Source organism: Anguilla rostrata, chromosome 3, assembly GCF_018555375.3.
Source record: "Anguilla rostrata isolate EN2019 chromosome 3, ASM1855537v3, whole genome shotgun sequence".
Lineage (NCBI taxonomy): Eukaryota > Metazoa > Chordata > Actinopteri > Anguilliformes > Anguillidae > Anguilla > Anguilla rostrata.
In genome coordinates this window covers 43,819,002-43,841,340 of record NC_057935.1, presented here as the reverse complement: position 1 = coordinate 43,841,340, position 22,339 = coordinate 43,819,002, and the positions used below count along the sequence as shown (strand labels likewise).

Sequence of the window (22,339 nt, the reverse complement as noted above, 5' to 3'; positions counted from 1 at the left end):
TGCCAGGAGAACTGAGTGTCATTTAACTAGGCCTATAGGATAAAATTTAATAAATATTTTTAAATAGCTTCCAGCCAAGCATTAAATAAGAATATTGCCTGCAAAGCCAAATACACAGGCTACTTGACCATCAAGTTAACACTTCTAATTGGTAGCCTAGCCTGCATTTGTGCAAGTTATCATTTTAAACATGGCAAGGTGTAGGCTCAAGTTTCAAATCCAATTTAGACGACTTATTGTAAATCATTTATCCGAACTGTAAGCGATAAAAGTAGACCACATCATCGGAGTTCAAACACCCCGTCCAATAATAAAACACCCGGTTTGACATATAAGTGTTTTTTAGCGCGCAGTTCCTTGTTCAAGTCCTTTCGGTCACACCAAAGCAAGCTACAGTGTTGCAAGAAACATCATCATCACTCATGACGGACCGGTTCACTGTTCTGACGTCAGTAAGGACTCGATATGCCGAAACTGTCAGATTCTACGATCAGTGCCGTCTGATATTCGAGGGGAACCTATAGCCTACAATAAACAGCTGCTTGGGATTTAAAAATAAACCGTTTCTGGCGATTATATAATCCTCCGTCAATGGAAAAGGTAAAACTAGAAGATTATCTTTTTACACTTTGCCCGTTTGTGTTCTATTTGTAGGCTGTGTGTATGGGGGTGGTGCTGCACCGAATGGCAGCTCGCTGGCTCCTCACTGGTTTGAGACAGTGAAATTTCGTGCACGAGCCTGGGTTGGGATATTGATAATGTATCCCGAAAGGTAGCGAGCTATTAAATCATCTCAGTGATAATCTTGTAATTCGCCATAGGTAAAACTGAAAGCGCGGTCGATTCTTAACTGCAAGTCTGATGATTGTAATGTGCGACGAGAACATATTTTCCCTATCTTAGGCTGCAATCGCAGTCAGAAATTTGCATGTTAGATCGTTGTGCTCTCCGAGGCTGTTTCAATAGGAAAGTAAGGCAACTCTAGGCTACAACTCTAGGATAAAACGAGAAAACAATGAATTAGACTAACCGATGATGGACAAGCATAACAACGAGGAAGTGATCCATCCGCCTATTTAAAGCGGCGTTCTGTGCAGTTGAGCTATATGCTAGCTGGCTAATTAACCAAAGGCTTTTGTTGGCGAAGTGATTTAACATGCCCGTTATTCATTCACCCTATTGTACACCCTAAACTCTATATTTTAATTTGGCAATTTGTGTTTACGATTACTTATAACGAAGCCACAGCATTTGTTCAATAAAGGATGTAGGCTTCGTTCCTTGAAGACGAGCTGTGTGAAAGTTGAGACTCCTACAATCCTCCTCACGCGGTAACACCACCAGTGACTTTGTGTCCACGTAGTTGAGAGGCTCATACCGCCGTTTGCTTCTGTAATGCGCTCAGAACAAATCCGCCCCCTTAAATCACACACAAACGCGCACACTGAATTATTAGCAACCAAGTGTGTTTCCCGAATCGTGTTACAGTCTCCGCAGAAGGGTAGCGGTGAACCTTTTTCGTGGATGTTAATTTAACGCCGATAAGTGGTTCCGACCTGGTTCCGAGGTAGAGCGGAGCCACTAACATCGAGCAGCCACCAGTTACAAAAGAGCTGGTTAACGACCTCCAAGCAGAAGGCCTACCGAGTGTTTAGCTTTCTGTGGCAGTCAGCTGAAAGAAGTGCGCCTTCACACTCTCCAGTTGGCTCCTGTCGAAAAGATAAACTTTACTGTTTTACAGTGATGATACCAGGAAACAGACATTTCACACTCGTGAATAGCGCCATTTACAGCTTTGCAGGGCAATAAATGTTCAGCAATAGGTTACATTTTAGCAATACTTAGAATTTCAGCTTCTTAACATTGAAGAGATGGATAAATTTAGGTAAATAGGTTAGTAAGATGATAATTGTCCTCTCTTTTTGACACCAGCTCTGCGACTTTTTTTTACATTAGAAATTTAAAGTTAAGTCATGTGTGTGTGTCTTTGTCTGTGGAGACACAGGAAGGGACAGGCCCACTCTGAGGAGGGTACAGCTTGCCAGCATGATCTTCCATTGTTACCTCTTCATACCTTCTTGCTGGTCACACCTGAGGAGTTCTAGGTCTTCATCTTCCTCACCCTCCACACCATCCTGAGACCTCTTCCACCCAGAAATTGTGCAGCTCTACAGCCATGGCCCCTATCCCCCCCGGAATCCGCTTTCTTTCCTCCTTCAACAAGGACCAGTGGTGAGTGTGTGGGTGTTTATGCGCCTGTACATGCTTGTGTACATGCACTGTACCATTATGTGTGTTTGTGTGTGCATATGTGTATTGTACCTCTACTCTTTGTGTGTACGTATAGTATATGTATGTGCTGTACCGTGTGTGTGTACTTTGTCTATGTGTGTGGATCTGTATATGTGTGCCTGCATGAGCTGTGTGCGTTTGTATGTGGGTATGATTCACAGTGAGCAGGCCCAGCTTTCTTGCTGTCGTCATTGGTTTAGTCTGCGGAACTATACTGTGTATTTCACCACGTCTAACAGTAATGTTTTACACTAAATCAATATGTTTTATGATTCACAGAAACAATAATAGGTGTGACAGAATCCTATTCAGTTATCTTTAAGCCATTAAATAAAAGGATAAACCTTTACCCCAGTTTGCCAATACACACCTTTCAGGAGTGGAGCATGGAGGTCAACTTCCTGGACACTTGCACACTGCTGCCAGCCATGTGTATCAAATGAGGTCCCGCACCTCCTGGAGCCCCTCCCTCACTGTTGTAGGCAGCATACCACCTGCCTGTCAGAACCCCCCTCTGCCTTTGCTCAGCTGGTCAAAGACAGTTGTGTTTGCCAATTGTGAAATCTGAGCCGAAATGGAGAGGCGGTGGTGGGGTGGCAGGGAAGGGAGTGGGGGTGTGCCTGTGTGCTTTTGCAAAGTTCCAGTGAGTCCCTGACTGTAGTAGACAGAGCTGCGCATATGCTGCTAATCACTGGTCCCAGCCGCTGAGAACAGTTCCCCAGTAACTCTGCTTATGTATGGCTTTACTCTCCCATCACTACTTTTGCTTACAGCATGGGTGTATCAACACTAATTGCTGCATCACAAAAAATTTAATTGAAATATGGAATATATTATCAAGATGTTGCCGCAGTTCACAATATAATGGGCATATATTTTAATCATTACCGCTTTCAGGTGTTGATAATTGTATATGTTTTAACTACACTGCTTTGAAATGTATTTGTAGTTATGTTTTCAAAAACTATTTACACATTTACAATGTATTACCATATACTTGTTATGTATACTATACATAACAGGTATACTATACATATACTAGTTTCTGTAAGGGTACATCACTTGGTCTTGCATGTACATGTGAGCAGGGTGGGTTGAGAGTCCCCCCCGTCCCTCAAATGCCCCGTCCAGTCACATACCTCCTGTCGCTTTTTTGTCCCATGCAGGTACAGAGCCTTCACCTTCGGCCTCACCTTCCTGCTCTATACCAGCTTCCATCTGTCCAGAAAACCCATCAGCATCGTCAAGGTAAGCGGAGGGACACACCCTCCTTGGTGCAGGCATCCCCAAGGTGGCTCTGTCTCAAGCTGTTAAGACGGGGTCCATATTACTGAAGGAAAGCCTGAAAGTGTTGTTTTTAAATACGGAGTTGACTATATGGATGTCATTTCTCAACCCATTGTGGGCGTGATTGCTTGGATGATTCCAAGGGCCCTGCCGACAGCAGCCCTCAGAAAATATTATAAGATAGGATTTTCTGAGGTGGTGCGAGATCTTTTCATGGTGCCTAAAGTCCTTGGTGGCGCCCCTGCATGTTGGTGTAGTTCAGTGGAACTGCCACGTTATTATTAGATTTTTTTGAGACATTAGGGTTTCTGTCATTACTAAGTGAAGAAGGTGTTTGCTTTTCAAGGAGACTGTGGCACAGTATTGCTATCATAAACTATATGAGCCAAATCAGCCAAGTTGTTACTGATTTCACATTGACTTGTGGTTTTCAAAGCCAACGGCCATTTTGGGTTATTATTTTTGGGGCATTTTGTTCTGTTCATTTATTTTTATTTCATTAAGATACTGGTGAAATATTTCCCTCAAAGTATTAGATTTTATGGAGAGATTCTAGAATTCTGCCAGGTTCTCAAAGGTTATTGAAGGAATGGCTGCACTCTATGGATTGTGGTCTTCAAATGCATTAACTTGCTAGACACACGCAAGGCCTTTCTTGTTTTGTCAGTGCATGTGCTTGACTGAGATAAGTGTTCTACCCTCCTGTAGCCCCTCATGTAATGAGATGCAAAACATTGTGTGCCAACTGGGCGTGTGAAACAGCCTGCTGCTTTTGGTTGGGTGGTCACCATGTTGACATTATCTGAGTATACTGTAGAACATGCTAGGCGCTAGATCTGCTGTCGTGAATTGGAGAGCCGTGAATAGACTGAACTCCCTAGGCAGAGTTTTGCCTGCATTTACTGCATGAATCTGCCCGGAAGGACCACCAACAGTGCTGAAACAGAGTTGAGCCGCAATCATTCCTCATAGAATGTGACCTTGGGGTCAGTGAGATATACGTATGCATTCATTAAATGACAAGTCTAGGGCAGAATATAAACATACTCTGCATTATGTTCTCAAATTATTATTGTTATTATTATTATGTTTTGTGTTGTTATGTGCACCTGCTTGTTAAAAAAAACAATGCAAAGGAAAAATGATGCTAAAGTAAATAAAATAACTAATGGGAATTGTAGTATTGTGTAAAGCAATATTTGCAAATATATTACTTGAATTGTAGTTCTTTAACTGGGTTTGTTTTGTTTGTGTCCGTATTATGTATTGTGGTGTTGTGTTTTGTGTATGTGCTAATGTATGATGTTGTGTGTGTGTGTTTGCTCATTCTACATTGTGTCTTGTGTTTTGTGTCTGGTTATGTTGTGTGTTGTGAAATTGTGTGTTTGTACTTGTGTTTTATGTAAATATGTGTTCTCTGTATGTGTGTTTGTACCTGTGTTTTGTGTTGTTGTGTATGCGCAGAGTGAGCTACACAAGAACTGTTCCCAGATCAGTGAGCTCGCTGTGCCGCATAGCAGCCAGCAGCCCTCTCTCCACAATGATGGAGACTGCAGCTGGAAACCCTTCGGTGAGCTGCTCCCCACTCTCTGTCTCCCTCTCATTCTCTCCTTCATCCTCCCCCTATTTCTGCTCCAGACTTTCTGTCCCAATTTATTCCTTTTCAATCTCCCTAATTCTCTACTGCTTGTTGTCTTCAACTCCTCTTCCTTCTCCCCCGGTCCCCCTTATGTTGTCTGAGGTGTTCTGCTTTCTCTTTTTGTCTCCCATGTTTCACACACACACGCGCACACACACACACACACATGCGCACAAACATGCATACACCCATGCACAGACACGCACACACACTCACACACACACACTCTCTCTTCTGTGGTGCTCTTTCTGCTTTTAAGTTTAATTAGCAGGATTATTTGTTAGCAAATTTTCATTGTTAAATAATGTAAAAATGCTACTTGTTTCCTACTGTGACAGTTCACCAGAAATTCTGAGTCTCTCTCTGTACCTGCTGTGCCCATTCTGTCACTCAGTCACTTCTGCCTCTCTGTCTGTTTCTCTGTTTCTCATTCTCTCGCTCCCACACTTGAGTATTCATGCATCTATCTCCCCACCACTTAGATGAACAGGTTGTGTGAAAATGAATTTCCAGTACAGTCTTTCTGTTTACAGACAAGAGCAACTACAAACAACTGCTGGGAGCAATGGACTACTCCTTCCTGTGTGCCTATGCAATTGGCATGTATCTGAGGTAATACTGCTTTACAACACTGTGGGCATGCATCCTTGGTCATGCAGTTTCAGAACACTCAGTAAACATCATTAGGACATTGGGGGCATGTATCTCAGATAACTGCTTTTGAATACTGCAGGTATGTATCTTCGGTAATAGCTTTAGAACACCAGGGCATGTATCTCAGGTAACAGCTTTAGAACACTAGGGCATGTATCTCAGGTAACAGCTTTAGAACACTAGGGCATGTATCTCAGGTAACAGCTTTAGAACACTAAGGCGGCGTATCTCAGGTAACAGCTTGAGAACATTGTTGACATACAGTACTGTGCAAAATGAGACCACCCTTTTGTTTATTCAATTTCCAGTCAAATCGGCCATTCAGTGCAATTTGAAAATAATGCAGGAAGAATTTACTTAACAGGGTGGCACACAGGGTGGTGCAGTAGGTTACATTGTTGCCTCGCTGTTCAAATCCCAGTCGAGGCCTTTCTGTGTGGAGTTTGCATGTTCTTCCTGTGTCTGCGTGGGTTTCCTCCAGGTACTCCGGTTTCTTCCCACAGTCCAACCAGACATGCTGATTTGGTTAATTGGAGAGTCTAAATTGCCCCTAGGTGTGTGAGTGAATGGTGTGTGTGCCCTGTGAATGACTGGTGAACTATCCAGGGTGTATTTGTGCCTCTCACCCAATGCATGCTGGGATCGGCACCAGCTCCTGACTCGACCCTGACCAGGAATAAGCATGTATAGATAATGGATGGATGGATATTCAACAGAAAATTACAGAAAAGCCTCCACCACCTCATTTAATATCAAATCTATCGGTATTTGTTCACTCTTTTGTGTGCACCCTATTACCACTTTAAGGGCCATATTTACTAAGCACTTTGCAAATTACCCTCGGTGCTGCACAATTCTGCATCGCCACATGTTTTCAGTTTAGCAGGGTATTTACTAAGACTGGTTATGTAAATGAGCACAGCCACATCAAGTTCATTTCAATGCATTGCTGGTATTTAAGATGTGTTTTGCACTTGGCAGGAGAGCAACATTGTTGCATTGCTCCATCTCTGGTGAAGTTCAGCTTTGAACAGGTGTCAGAATCCATGGATGCAGTGTCACCTTTAAATGTTAATGCGTCTCTTTCGTAAAAAAAAAAAACTGCAGAACACAGTTTTAATATTTCAAGTTGTTCAAATGTTACATTAGACACTGAACTAGATTAAAAAGTCAAACACGTTGATGAGTAAAATTCATTTTTAAAATAAATATCAAGCACAATTTAAAAATACCTAAGGTTTCCTCAAAAGGACACTACATGTACAGCAGATGGTTTTCAACACTATGTATTGCAAGCATATAACAGCAAAAAGCACGTTGTTTGCTTTAGCAATTCAGAGGTGGCATAACTGTAACAGCTGTTTAATTTATACAGGGACGGGACATCATGCTTTTTTGGTCACCTAGCGTTCAATTTCCACTAGAACACACTCTGACAACCATTCAAGGACCAGGCTGTTTTTGCTGGAAAGTAAATAAAAGAAAGGGCGGTCTCTGACTTTTGCGCAGTTCTGCATATCTCAGAAAACATGGCTTTAAAACACGGCCGACCTGAGTGAACAGCTCTGCGTTTCAGGCACGGTGTCAGGTCCGTGTTTTCGCAAGGGCTCCTTAATGGGTGGGAGGTTTGGATTGGCTCATAAACGCCAGCAGAAAACTGTTGCGAACAACTGACGAGAGCACAGCATGAACTTCCCATTCTTACGCTTCTTTCCTGCCCTTTTTCCCGTGAAAATGTCAAAATGACCCTGTGTCCCTGTGTCCACTGCACCGGTTTATCTGAATGTTTAACCAATATCCAGTGCAGCTATTCAGAGGTTTGTGTGTATTATGTAACGTCTCTAGCTGATCAAGGGAAAAAGTCCTTACCCTCTCCTTCAGTTTCATTTTGAAACTGTATGAACGGGTTGACGTTCTATAATCTTATGTCTGTTCAGTGAAGGGCGATGAATACACTTTTTGAAAGTGATGTACCATTGTGTGTTTGCCTTTTTGCAGTTTGTATTTCTTTGTGCATAGTCTGTCACTCATTGAATAAATGCCGTTGATTCGTGAGTTAAAAGCAAGAAGAGCTCAACCATTATTTTACCGGTGTTGTGATCTCATTTATTTCGGTCGCCCCTGTCAGTGGAATAATCGGTGAGCGCCTACCCATTCGCCTTTACCTGACGGTTGGCATGGTGACCAGCGGGCTTTTCACCTGTCTGTTTGGCCTGGGCTACATCTACAATATCCACAGTCTGGGCTTCTATATCTTTGTCCAGGTGAGAATCGGGATCCAAGGCACTTTTGTACTTCTGTCATGGAGATAAGGACTAAAGACATTGATTCATTTTTAATCGGGTTCTTTCCTTTTTAGAAGAGCAGAAAAGATACCTCACCATTTCCAATAACATTTTCCATTAGTGGCCAATAATTTAGCCTTGTACTTATTTTGCAATGTGTTTGACACTGACCAGTGATCTGGCAAGGTATTCTAACCTCGACCAGCTCTGTGTGTAAATGAATGGTTCTTTGAAATCAGTGCACATTTCCATCTTTGCCTCCTTTATTCTGGTGACAGAATGCAAACGGAAATGTGTTCTGTGAACATTCACATTATCGGTCCCTTTTTTTAGAAACATGTGCATTCTCAGGTTGTCCGAGCGGGCCAGCTCAACCTCTCTCTGCTGTTTACAGGTGGCCAATGGCTTGGTTCAGACCACAGGATGGCCCAGCGTGGTCACCTGCATCGGAAACTGGTTTGGGAAGGGAAGGTGAGTCGTCCGCGCTTCTGTTTTTCTTTCTCCTTCTTTAGGGAATTTAACATGTCCCCATAGTAACAGCCAGGGTGGAGCTTCACAAGGAAGTGTTCATTTGTTTGTCTGCGAAAACAGCCTTTGTTTGTTTTGTTTGTTTTTTTGTTGTATGCATTTTGCTCTGGTTCCCCGGCTGATCCTGGCTGTCGTAGCATAATGAATTACCTTCCCCAGCAGAGTAGCCAGGGATTATGTTTTCATATGTCTATCTGTTAGCTGGATATCTCCAAAAGTTATTAATGGATTTGCATGAAACTTTGTGGACAGCTTGGTCACAGGGAAAGGAAGAACTGAATTTTTGTACTGATTGCCCAAAAGGGGGTGCGGGTATGGGTGTGACTTCTGCCCAAAAGGCATATAACTTCTGAACAGATTCACATAACACCATGAAATAACCTGTGCTTATCAGCAGATAGGCAATCCCTACATTAATACAACAAATAGGGGGTTTCTGGCCACTGAACAAAAATAATGCTCACCGGCTATGTGGTGGTATGATAAATGGCTAAAATGCTTAACTGTGGCTGAAATTTGAACAGCCATATCTCATCTGTTTTGAGATGCAGCCATAAAAATGCATGCATTTCCTGATGTGAAGTGAATGGAGGAAATTATGTAAATTTAGGTGAATATGTGACATGTGGAACTGGCATATCTAGACAATTGCTTAGTGTTGGCTAAGGTATGCAAGCTACTGTGGTTTTGCCAAGCAACACAAAAATTGGCATGATGTGTTTCATAACTTGTGAAAAGAGATCACTATATCTATGCTCATTGTATTTTGGTTCCTCTCGTGATAGTCAGAAGTAATATCTATGCATTTAATGAAGTGAAGTGATTTTTTTCTTTAAGCTAAGTATTTCCTTTTCTCAGGTGATTACAGCTGTTTATGCTCTATTGGGTGCTTTTAAAATGCACTCAAAAGAGCTCAAAATGAAAGTCAGCCTAGCCCCTTAGTTAGTTTCCTGTACCTCTGCCTACTTGCAGGAGAAGCCAGGTACAGTGAAATAGCACCCAAACTACGATTGCGCCAGAGGCGTCTTATTCAGTAAGGGAATGTGATGTGGTAAACTCTTGACAACTGAAGGCCAGATTTCAGTCTGGGCTTCAGTGTGAATCAGAGGTGCACAACAAGGTCTGATATGGACTGGTCTGGATTTCTCTCTGCTTAATTATGGCAGAAGTAAGTTAAAATATTTTTTATAGGAATAATATTTGTTTAATTTTCCCTTCATAAGTTGAGCTCATCTACTGCTTCTGTGAATGTGGGAACTTTGCTACAGTTTTCATTTGTGCTGTAAGTTAAAGCATGGAGGTATTGGCATCAGTATTGGCAAGTACAGCCAGTCGAATATCGGTTATTGATATTGGCCCCAGAATGTCCGCATTGTGCATCGATTTGAGTGTAGTATGGTGGGGGTAGGGAGCGATTCTGAAACCTTGTGTGGTGGCTGGAAAAAAAATTGAACTGATGCCAGTTAAACTGGGGGGTGTTGACCGAGGCTTCGCTGTACTGTCATATAGACAGCAGGAATGTGATTTTTCCTGCTTTGCAGCTGTCACCTGATGTGGTGGAAAGAAAATGCTCATTTATTCAATGCTTGCCCTCTGGCAGAATAGCACCTCGCTGTTCCAGCTACTTAAGTCCCAGTTGTGACCGTGTTTTTTCAACTGCAGGAGACATCGTGAATTCTCAAAGATCTCGGCTACTGCCTGAAAATGTTCACATGCTGTTTTTCTTGAAAAAAAGCATGTCCTTGTCTTAGACTAGAAACAGAAAATCAGTGTCCAGTCAATAAAGATTAAAAGTATTAAATAAAAAATTCACATACAGTACTGTGCAAAAGTCTTAGGCACCGTAGATTTTTAAATAAATATATAAATATAATATATAGTATATATTTGCTATTTACTGCTCTTTATATTATTTTTTTGATATTTATAACCTTTCATTTCATTATTTTTGAAAGCATCTTAGCTGTACAGTATTTGTTTTACAGGTGCCTAAGACTTTTACGCAGTACTGTATTTTAAATTGAGTTTTGTAGCCATTCGCCTAAACTGTGATATTAGTCCAACCAAATTCCGACATTTGAACTTTATTGTGATGAGGTCATTCTTGTATAGATATTTTATTTTCATTATTGCAATTTAATTTTATTTGGACGTTGTGTCTGCTTTTAATAGCTAATTTATTTTATTTCATTTAAGAGATTCTATTATTAGCATTTGCACTGAAAGCTATAGATTTTGTTTACAAAATAAATAAAGTCATAGTTTAATTACATTCAAAACTTTGAAAAAAAATATATTGTGAGTGTATGGAATCGTGATGCCTGATATATCATACCAAATCATGAGCTGTGCATATTGTTGCATCCCTAGTGTGGTTGGGTGAGAAACAGTGCAGCCGGGTGTGGAACAGTGCGGTGGGGTGACTGGATGTCTGTACTTTCTGTGCTTCCACAGGAGAGGGCTCATCATGGGGCTGTGGAACTCCCACACCTCAGTGGGCAACATTTTGGGCTCCCTGATCGCCGGCTACTGGGTCTCCTCCAACTGGGGTCTGTCATTCATCGTCCCCGGCGTCATCATTGCAGGCATGGGCGTGGTCTGCTTCCTCTTCCTGATTGAGCGTAAGTCCAGAGCCACACATCTTCCCCATTTATTTCATTTCCATGAGGTGGGGAAATTTGCCACGTGCTTTTTTTTTTGGGGAAGTGACAGATTTTGCTCCTTTGTTGCGCAGGACTCCTGATCTTCCTTTAACTTCCCTGCAGTACCGTAAAGAGTTATTTTAAAACTGACGAGGTCTGTACTGCATGCCTGTGCAACATGGATTGATACAAGCTGTACTCTATCTCTACAGATCCCAATGACTTGAAATCTGTCTCCTCGCAGAGCGCAGTTAACGGTAACACAGTGAGTATTTGGGCGTTTAATGTCTCATTTCACTTAATCGAGATTGAGTCTGCACCTTATCAGCATTTGCGCAAAATATTTATACTACTGTCTGTGCTCTTCTGGCGCTTGTAACAAACATTATTGTTTTTTGCACTCATTGGTTGTATATATATGTGTGTGTGTGTGTGTGTGTGTGTGTGTGTGTGTGCATGTATGTGCGCACGTGTGTGTGTGTGTGTGTGTGTTTGTCGCAGCCAATCTCTTTTTCTGGGCTCACAGCGTACCTCAGTTATCACACCTCTGTGGTCTTAATGGCTGCTTCTTTTTTAATCACATTTTGGTCTTAGTGTTTGGGGAGTAATCTAACGGAGCTACCTTCTGTCTCTGCAGAAGCTGACAAAGAGCTGGAATGGGGTGAATGGCCACAAAGGGACATATTTGCAGTACAAGAAGGGGAGTAAATCACAGGTGAGTCTGCACCTGCACAGGTTAATATATACTTGTACAGATAGGGGCAGATCACAGATTAACCCGTACCTGCAGTACAGAGAGAGAGAGCTAGATTATAGGCTGAGCTGTACTTGTACAGGTGAAGCTATAGTATATATTTCATTGGAGGAAGGGGACAGATCTCAGGTGAGGTTCATGCCTGATCCCAGATCAGTGTGTACTCTCTAACTCAAACAAACCTGTAAACCCAGCACAGTGTGTGAAATGGCCTTGACTAAGCAGGGCAGTGAGTTTAGAGTTCAGCGTGTGCACACGCGTGTGTTTGCGTGAGATATTGACCCAGCGCCGGTTCTCCTTCAGAGCTGGGACACGGAGCTCTTGCTGCCCGACGGCGTGGGCGTGTGCGTGCCCATGCAGCAGGTGGTCGTGGTGAAGAACGAGGGCGAGCCTTCCGCCATCAGCTTCCTCGGAGCGCTGCGGATCCCGGTCCGTCGCTGACACCACATCACCTCGCCCTTATTAGTTGATATTCACATTATATTACAGGACTTTTATGGTGTCAGTATAATGTGATAAGAATATTGACATCAAACTGATCAATTCAATCAGTCTTAAGTCTACAAATACATGATAGTATCTGCACATGTACTGACAGATCTGACCTAGTGAAAATAGAATATTCCCATTGAATTTCATTAGTTTTTACAGTAATTGTGTTTATAAGATTTTTTAATAATCTGTCTCTCTCTCTCGCTCTCTTCTCTAGGGTGTGGTGGAGTTTTCACTCTGCCTCCTGTTTGCCAAGCTGGTTAGCTACACGTTTCTCTTCTGGCTGCCCCTGTACATCACTAAAGCAGGTATTCCCAGCACCCCCAGAAAACACTGAGGAGTGAAAGCATACTGATTCTTCCTGTTTCTGACCCTCCCCCAGCCCCCTCCCCCTCCCCAAACAAAAGCATATACTTCCTGTCCCTGGCCCATTAATTCAATGCAGGTATGTGGGCCACCAAAGGAAGGTATGTAGGGCAGTATTGTTCGCTCCCTCTGCCTCTCTCACTTATCCAGTTATGTGTAATACGAGATGTGCAGCAACATACCTAACATGATTTACCCCCCTTCCCCAACCCCCAAACACACACGCTCACACACACGCGCACACACACATGCACACACACACACATGCACACATGCATAAACGCTCGCACGCACACACACACGCACATACACGTACATGAACGCGTGCGAGCGCACACACATGTACGAAATTTGGGTTAAAGAATTCTTTTAAATACTTGACCCTTAAGACAGCAAAAATTGCAACAAATAGCAACCAATATTCAGAATAAGATTCAGATGTTTTTATAGTTTCACATTTTGATTCACATTGTCATGTTTCTTTCTCAAATTCTCAGCAGCCTTCAGATCTGTTTTCAAACTTTAATCTTAAAAACAGTATTTAATATTTAATAAAATGTATCCAGTTTGCACACCATCTCCAGCCTTTTCTCATTTTGTGGATTTTTGTGTGGGTGCAGTGGTTATCATTTAATTGAGATGGCATGAGAAATTATTATGAAAGTAAGTGAGGATGTTTTAAAAAATTGCTAGTGATTGTTTGAATTATGCAGCACAATTATAAAAATGGCTGTGATTAATGGTAATAGAAAAAGGTGAAGACCGTATTCTTCAGCTCTTTTATTAAAGTCAAGAGTAAAATGAACACAGTAACAGGTGTTACACATATGGTCAGATTGAACCCAACTGTATAATGTAAATCCTTGTGCTTTAAATCCTTTACATATGGCATATACCTGTTTTAAAAAAAATAACCTGCTCTATGCCTGCTCTGAGAACAGGAAGTTGACCTCTCTGACACCTGGCTACTTCCTCTTTCAGCACACCTGGATGCCAAGAGGGCAGGGGATCTCTCCACTCTGTTTGATGTGGGAGGCATTGTTGGTAATACATTTTCTCTACTTTTAGAATAAAAAAACATTTATTTGGTCTAGACTCACTCTAGATCACAAAGAAATGTGTCCTGTTCTGTAGTAGAACTTCTTGTTTCTGCCATGGTTCTACTTTCTGTTGTAGAACCATTGTTTCCAACAAGAAAGGTATATATACTAAGATTATTATAATATGATTTTTTCCATTATTTTATATTTCTATACTTGTAAAAAATTAATTTCCAGTTCAGATTAGTTTGTTTAGTTTTATGTCATCTGTTTTTATTTCATTTTCATTTTGGAGATCCATGCATTACATGTAGTTTCAATATTATAGTTTCAGTTTCAGGGGATAATGTACATTTCAGTAAAAGCACTGTGAGAATCAAACACCTTTGCTTTACCAGAAAGAGAGTGGAAACAGCAGCAAATGGAGTCATTAGATGCTGGAATGGGGGAATACGTCATATACACTATTTTCATGCTGAGTGAATGCTATTTTTTAAAATGCCTGGTATGTTTCACAGACTATTTGTAAATATGAGGGGGAAGAGTGGCCAGTGGTTCCCTGTTCCTGAAGTCCCCCCAGCACTAGGTGGCACTGTTTGAGATTTCTGATGGCTGCTGATTTCTTGTCTGTGTAGGTGGGGTGCTAGCTGGGGTGATCTCTGATAAACTGAGCAAGAGAGCGACCACCTGTGCTGTGATGCTGCTCCTGGCTGCACCCACGGTGAGGCAACACCGCTTGCATGCGCGCATACACACACACACGCATGCATATGCACGCACACATACACACACGCATGCATATACAAGCGCATGTGCACACACCACGCACGCTTTCATGCACGCACTCACGCACGCATATACACTTCTGTCCACACACAGACCTTCCCTCCAGGAACTGTATTTGACATTCCTGCTGTAGAGAGATATGCATTATTCATTGTTTGCTTAACTAAATGTTATCATTTTATGAAAATAAAATTTGCGCAGTGGGAATAGTAGCTGACAAAACAAAGCACTTAGAAACCAAGTAAATAAAGCTTTATGTTTTATTTTCCAGTATGTGAGTTTGATCATTTTGAATATGTGTCTCTGTGTGCTTGCGTGTGTGTGTGTGTGTGTGTGTGTTTGCATGTGTGTGTGTGTTTGTGTGTGTTTCAGCTCTACGTGTTCTCCATGATCAGTGAACTCGGACTGGGGCCCACTATCGGTAAGAGAGCAGGGAGGCTCCTTCTCCCTCTCCTTCGACCTCTCATTTTCCCTCTCCTTCTCTCTCTTTCTCCCCCTTGTTCTCCCCCTACTTTTCCCTCTCCAGATCTGCTGTTTTTCTCCTTGTTTTTATTTGTTTAGGAGGCACTCTCATCCGCAGTGACTTACAAGTCCAAGATGAGCGCAGCACTCTTCATAAGATTAGCGGAGCACAGCAAAATATCAAATCCATTGCCGATATAATATCAGGCTGCAAAATAATGCTACTCTAAGATAATGTGTAGGTAATTCTATAAAGGCTTTGTTGTAAGCTTGCACATAATCTCACTGCCTTTTGCGTGTGTATCCTTATCACTATGGGTATGGAGAGAGAGTACATGATCTTCTCTGTTCTGTGATTGTGGAATGTTGCAATGATGAGTTTGACATTTTATGGTGATGTAAATGTCATAATCACACAGTTTTTGGTTATTGCCCTATGCTAATGTTGTGTTGTGGTAATGTTCCACAGCCATGCTGCTGGTGTGCGGTGCCCTGGTGAATGGACCTTATGCCCTCATCACCACTGCTGTGTCTGCAGATCTGGTGAGAGACAGAGCATGTGTGTATGTTTGTGTATGTGTTTCTGTGTGTGGGTGTCCATGTGTGTGTGTACAGTATGTTTCATCTGCGTGTACATGTTTGTGTCTTATCCTCATGACTTACGACTGTCTTTCTCTTTATAAACCTTGTGCTACTGTAGTCCAGGGGTGGAGAACAACCGTTACTGGAGGGCAAGCATGTCTGCAGGCTTTAATTTCCACCTTAAGTGGGTTAATTAGCTGTATACACTGATTGCACTTTTCTCATAGATTAGACTGCAGTAAAACATTTCGTATAGGGGCGCAAGAGCAATCATCAGCCATTATTAATGATCTTGTCAATATACTGGGCTAATGTCATGCTGCATCAGTGATTAAATCAAGAGTAGGAGTTGGCATGAAATCCAGAAACTGATGCCTCCCACTTAGCTCACCTCTGCTGCAGTCACATGATTTTGAGTGTCTTTTAAATGCGAAGTGTTGTACTGGAGCTGTGTGTGCGTGTGTGTTTGTCGATGTGTGTGTGTGCGTGCATGTGTGCTTGTGTGTGCGTGCATGTGTGCATGCATGTGTGCTTGTGTGTTTTTTTTTGTGTGCGTGTGTGTGTTTCATGTCATGTTTTAAGTGTGCTCTGACTTTTCTCCCTCCACAATGTGACCCAGGGAACACACAAGAGCCTGAAAGGGAATGCCAGGGCCCTGTCGACTGTAACGGCCATCATTGATGGCACCGGATCAGTAGGTCAGTGGGGTCCTCGCCGTAGCCTTGATCGTCATCCTTTCACCTCTTCTGTCTCTCTGTTTTAAACTGGGGGTTTTCAAACACAGTCCTAGGGACCCTCTGTGTGTCCTGGTTTTCAAACACAGTTCTAGGGACCCTCTGTGTATGCTTGTTTTCAAACACAGTTCTAGGGACCCTCTGTGTGTCCTGGTTTTCAAACACAGTTCTAGGGACCCTCTGTGTATGCTTGTTTTCAAACATAGTTCTAGGGACCCTCTGCGTATGCTTGTTTTCAAACACAGTTCTAGGGACCCTCTGTGTATGCTTGTTTTCAAACACAGTTCTAGGGACCCTCTGTGTGTGCTTGTTTTCAAACACAGTCCTTGAGACCCTCTGTGTATGCTTGTTTTCAAACACAGTCCTAGTTGTTGAGTGGGTACCTGGTCATTGAAACTAAACCATTGGAAATGAAGTTCAAAGGAACTAATTACTTGCTACCAATTACGTTGTTAGCTGATGGTCTTCTTTGCCAACCCCGCATACATAAATGTAGCGTATTGTCTCTCCATTCAGAGCAGCCAGATATAAGTGTGCAGTTGCATTGTGGGTAATACTAAAAGGCGTAAATCTGTGGTAGATAAAGGGCTGAATGCAAATCATTATGTATCATCTCCCCACCCAAGCTAAGTGCACAGTGGGCAAAGTGCAGAATGATGCCGTATGAATGGGAGAAGGGAATAGAGCACCCCCTGCTGTATGGGTGAGGGGTGGCAGGTCTGTGATGGACTTGCCACTGACCCCTTGTGTTCTTGGTCAGGAGCGGCAGTGGGACCCCTGCTGGCAGGACTGCTGTCGGTGCGAGGCTGGAACCACGTCTTCTACATGCTGATGGCAGCCGATGCCTTCGCTTTGCTGGTCAGTCCCGAGACCTTGCTGACCCCATCACTAACACTAATCCCCTCCCTGCTAACCATGACATTGACACCAGCTCTGACACTAATCCCCTTTCTGCTAACTTGAACACTGACACCAATTAGGTTTGAGTCACAATATTTGAATGGTTTGAAGCACATGTACACATGCACACTATACGTTTTTATTGTTAGTTGGCACCATAAAAGTGTTGACAGTGTCATTAAATTAGGACGTATGATGTGTTCAGTCACAAATGACAATAAAAGGGTCACATGCTAGATTGTGGGCTTTTAATGTATTTACACATACGTTGCATTCATGCCAGAAATAGTCGCCTCACGTGCTTGCTTTAATGACTTTACGCTACTAGCAAGCTAGGTTTGCTAAAGTTTAGTTATACCTGGGCCAGCTAGCTTGGTTATTAACGTTAAATAACATTGTTTTCCCACTAGGACTTTAGCCAGTTAGCTTGCTGTAGCATTTGATAAAATTTGGAGTGAGGTGACTGGATAACTGTGGTCATTTAGAATTTGCCATTGACCTTGCTTAGAGCAGTCACATAGCAGCTACACTAACTGTTAACAGCATCCTTTTGTTGTGGGCACGCATTGAATTGTGCCGTTTCATATCTAGCTTGCATGGACAACTACAGAAATCTTTGCCATGCTAACTCTATTGGCTGTTTTGATCACTGTGATTGGCTGTTCTGCAGTTACTGCTCCGACTGGTGATGAAAGAACTTGGCTCTCGCAAGCCCCGTCCTGGAGCAGCCGTCCCGTGAGTGGACCACACTTTGTGTTCTCTCTCTCTCTCTCTCTGTCTCACACATACACACACACACACACACACAACATCACAGGCAAAGTGCAGCACAAGCAATTGCAGTGCACCTATTGTAACTGTATGTGCATACACACATGCACACACATTGACCTTTTTGGCCAGGCACACCAGTTGTGGGTTTGGTATCACAAAAAGGGCACTCACTTTTAAAAGGATGTCATACCTACGGTGAAGTATGATGGTTAGTATTTTGATGATATGCAAGGAAGGATTGGGGAACAATTCCAATTGCTAGAATAGGCTACAGGAAATGTTTGGAAGCTGATTTAGCCTTTCTGAAGGCGGTATTACCAAGTACTGACTGTCTGACAACCAAAAACTTTTGCACATGCCATGTTCACTTTAGTTTATTATTTTGAATATGTAATAAATGCAAATAAATCTTAATCATGTATTAATATTTCCATGTGCAATGTGCAAAGAGGTAATGTTTGTCAATGTTCACTTACATAAATTATAAGCTTGACCAGGGGTACCAGAACTTTTGCATACAACTGTACTTGCATTTCAACACGCAAAGTCAAGAGAAATCCTGTTACTGCTTTTAGTCAAATAATGCAGGACAAACTGAAGCCAAACGTTAAGACCACTGTGTGGCCGTCTCCCCCCCCCCCCCAGGATGAAGGAACACTGAGCACTTTGAGTCCAGAGAGAGACCGCAAGCAAGCAGGAGAGTGTATCAATCACAGAGGACTGGGGACTTGAGCCCCGCGACTCCTCTGTGACTCCCACTGTCAAACTGCCCACTGCCCTGACCTCTGACCTCTGAACCTGTGACAGCTGGCGGCTCCGGCACAAGCAAGGAGGAGACGCTCCACATGCCACTGTCCTTCCCTTCCCTTCCCTGCACATATTTTTACATGCCTCTTTTCTATTGTATAGATTGTAGGTTTTTGTGACCTTCATATGCTTTTTGTATTGGCCAAAGATCTTGTAAACTATTACATAAATTATAGGAAAAAATTTCTATAAGTACGTATATTTTTTATTTCTGACGTTAAACCGTTTATTCTCCGTTTCATTTTCTTCGTGTTTTGTGTGAAATTTATTTTGAATTTGATCATTGAAGTATTGTGAGAATATTTATTTATCTGTCCATCTTTATATTTAATCTGAATGCAATCATGCCAAACAACAATTTTTGTGTGAAATAGTTCTCAGGTTGGTGTGAGGTAGAGATTACTATCTGTAAAGTTAAACCTTTTTTTAAATCACAAACTGGAAGAGCTTATCAGTTTCAGGCATTCCTGAAACACAGGAAACGGCACACAGGAATTTTTTTTTTTTTGCAAAAATCAGTGTGTGAGAGATTTCTTTGATATGAAAACATTAGAAAGAGATTTCTCTGTAAGAAGCAGTCTAAGAAATACATCTCTTTATGAAGCAGTGTGAGAAAGATCTCTCTACAATGCAGTAAGAGAGACTTCTCTGTACATAGTCGTCAGTCTTTATTTTCCAGTGCGTCTAAAATCAGCCTTGCCAAATTGTCCAACAATGTGCTTTGTGCAATAGAAAAATATTTAGAAAGTTCTGAATATAAAGACACATAGGCCTTGTACATTTTCTGAACATGAATAATGCAGTTGATGTTGAGTGATTGTTCATTTCAGAGGCGTAATATTGTATGTGAAGTTGTTCTATTTATTGTTGTAACAGACGGTTGTGCCCTGTGCCTGAAGTGCGTTAGGAGAGTTTTGATAAGAGCATTTATTTTTGAATGTTATTGTTATTCTTATAAATGTTACTATAAACTGTTACTGTACAATAGGGACCAAAGCTGAAGGCCTTCTCTAATGAAAAGTAATATGTCCAATTTCATAATGTAAATCTTAGCATACAGTGTAGAGTTTACTGTCATTTTCACCATAGTGCTGAAATGTCCATATACGTATTTCCATAAATTGCCTATTATATGTGACACGTTAAAAGAATGTGGAGACCATTCATTTTTATATTTATATTTATAATGTCAACATATTTTTGTTTTTGGTAAACCTCAATTTAGTTATAGTTTTCCATTTTTTAGGTTTACCAGAGACAGAATGCTCATACAGTAAATTGATATCCATTCTGTTTCATAATCTATACTTAAACCTTAGGGTACTGAGGTGGTCTTTTTCTTCTGTGGTGTAAGGTGATTTTTTAAATCTGGTGTTATGAGTCCTATCTGCCTCCTGTTGGTTCTCCCTGGGGTCTGCAGGCATTGTTCGATTTGCTTATAATTAATAAAGAAATTTATGAACATAAATCTGGGTTTTCATTGCAGTTTATGTACCAATTTAATATAGTATGATTTACCACCGGCCAGATGGCTAAACTAGCTGAGGCTACAAGAGCTCTGGGAGACTTCAAGGTTAATCTATACACAGTGGGAAACAGTGTCTTACTGAAAACCTAAAAGTCTATGCATCACCCTGTGGACTTCTAATCATCCTTACACAAGGGACTAGGGCTCTAACTGAATTAGATATCTATTAGCCGTATCTGACATAACTACCACCCAGGAGACCCCAAGCTGTTCTCATTGTCATCATTGATCCTGCTCCTATTCGCACTGTTGCTACTCCTACGGTCACAACTGTAATAAGCCATGCTCATATTATGCTAAGATATGAATGCTTTAAACAAGAATACAGATCTATATCAGAGCCTTCATATGTGAACGATTAAGTCAGAAATAGTCCACGATCAAATTAAAGAGTACCATTCCATGGTTAAATATAAATAAAACGTATAATCCACAGAATCTCACCCCAATGGCCTGCCTGCACAAAGTCAGGACTGCATGAACTGAAGCCAGGAATTGTAGATTTCCTTTCTGAAAAGTAGTGTGTGATGAATGGAAAGTGCTGTTATGACATAGGTCAGGGTAAGAGTACCTTGGCATTCTTATTTGAATTTCCTTAGTCTTTCACTATCATTTGCTTTTAATGTCACTTAAGACATTTTTTGTTTGGAATTGTTTTCTATATGTGCCTTTTAAATCTATATAATACTTATTTGTCCTGTTGTTTTGGATTTGTTTCTCTTGTTTGAATAGCCAAGAAAGAGTAATACAGTCAGATCCATAGGTATTTGGACAGTGACACAATTTTCATCATTTAGGCTCTGTACACCACCACAATGGATTTGAAATGAAACAATCAAGAGGTGATTTAAGTGTAGACTTTCAGCTTTAATGTAAGGGTTTTGTCAAAAATATTGTATGAACAATGTAGGAATTACAACCATTTTTATACATACCCCCCCCCCCCCACCCCCACCCCCCATTTTAGGGGCTCAAAAGTAATTGGACAAACTAACATAATCATAAATTAAATTAACATTTTTAATACTTGGTTGCAAATCCTTTGCAGTCAATGACTGCCTGAAGTCTTGAACCCACAGACCAGACGCTGGGTTTCTTCCCTGGTGATGCTCTGCCAGGCCTCTACTGCAGCTGTCTTCAGTTCCTGTTTGTTCTTGGGGCGTTTTGCCTTCAGTTTTGCCTTCAGCAAGTGAAATGCATGCTCAATTGGATTCAGGTCAGATGATTGACTTGGCCATTGCAGAACATTCCACTTCTTTGCCTTAAATAAGTCATGGGTTGCTTTCGCAGTATGCTTCAGGTCATTGTCCATCTGCACTGTGAAGCGCCATCCAGTGAGTTTTGAAGCATTTGGCTGAATATGAGCAGATAATATCACCCTATACACTTCAGAGCTCATCCTGCTGCTTTTATCATTAGTCATATCATCAATAAATACAAGGGAACCAGTTCCAGTGGCAGCCATACATGCCCATGCCATAACACTACCTCCACCATGCTTCACAGATGAGGTGGTATGCTTTGGATAAGGAGCAGTTCCTTCTCTTCTCTACTCTTCTCTTCCCATCTTGATCCTCACTTTTAAGAGTCATACATCATATTCTCATTTCTCTGATGCGTAAAAAGCATCTCACAACAAAGGAAATGAACAGAGCTCCACCCTAAATGAGGGGTGTCAGACTCCTGGAGGGCCAGTGTCTGTCTTTGGTGTGTTTCAGCATGTGATTGATTCAGGCCGTGCAGCTGTGCAAGTTACCCTTAATAACATTTAAATACAAACTACTCAA

At 41.7% G+C, this 22,339-nt stretch overlaps 1 protein-coding gene across 2 annotated transcripts; it reads left to right on the top strand.

Moving 5' to 3' along the window:
- Window positions 1–420: 420 nt before the first annotated feature.
- slc37a1 (solute carrier family 37 member 1) lies at window positions 421–20,492 on the top strand. 2 transcript variants are annotated; one of them, XM_064327795.1, is made up of 20 exons: window positions 421–600; window positions 2,006–2,232; window positions 3,459–3,540; window positions 5,044–5,149; window positions 5,752–5,830; window positions 8,001–8,136; window positions 8,552–8,628; window positions 11,140–11,306; window positions 11,540–11,592; window positions 11,965–12,042; window positions 12,385–12,510; window positions 12,791–12,881; window positions 13,921–13,983; window positions 14,615–14,700; window positions 15,138–15,186; window positions 15,697–15,770; window positions 16,429–16,507; window positions 17,304–17,401; window positions 18,114–18,178; window positions 18,863–20,492. In XM_064327795.1, the coding sequence occupies exons 2-20, from the start codon at window positions 2,177–2,179 to the stop codon at window positions 18,876–18,878; spliced, it is 1,581 nt and encodes a 526-aa protein (XP_064183865.1). In that variant the 5' UTR covers window positions 421–600; window positions 2,006–2,176; the 3' UTR covers window positions 18,879–20,492. The 2 variants fall into 2 exon arrangements, with proteins under 2 accessions (XP_064183865.1, XP_064183864.1); XM_064327794.1 differs by having other exon boundaries at window positions 2,000–2,232.
- The last annotated feature ends 1,847 nt before the right edge of the window (window positions 20,493–22,339 follow it).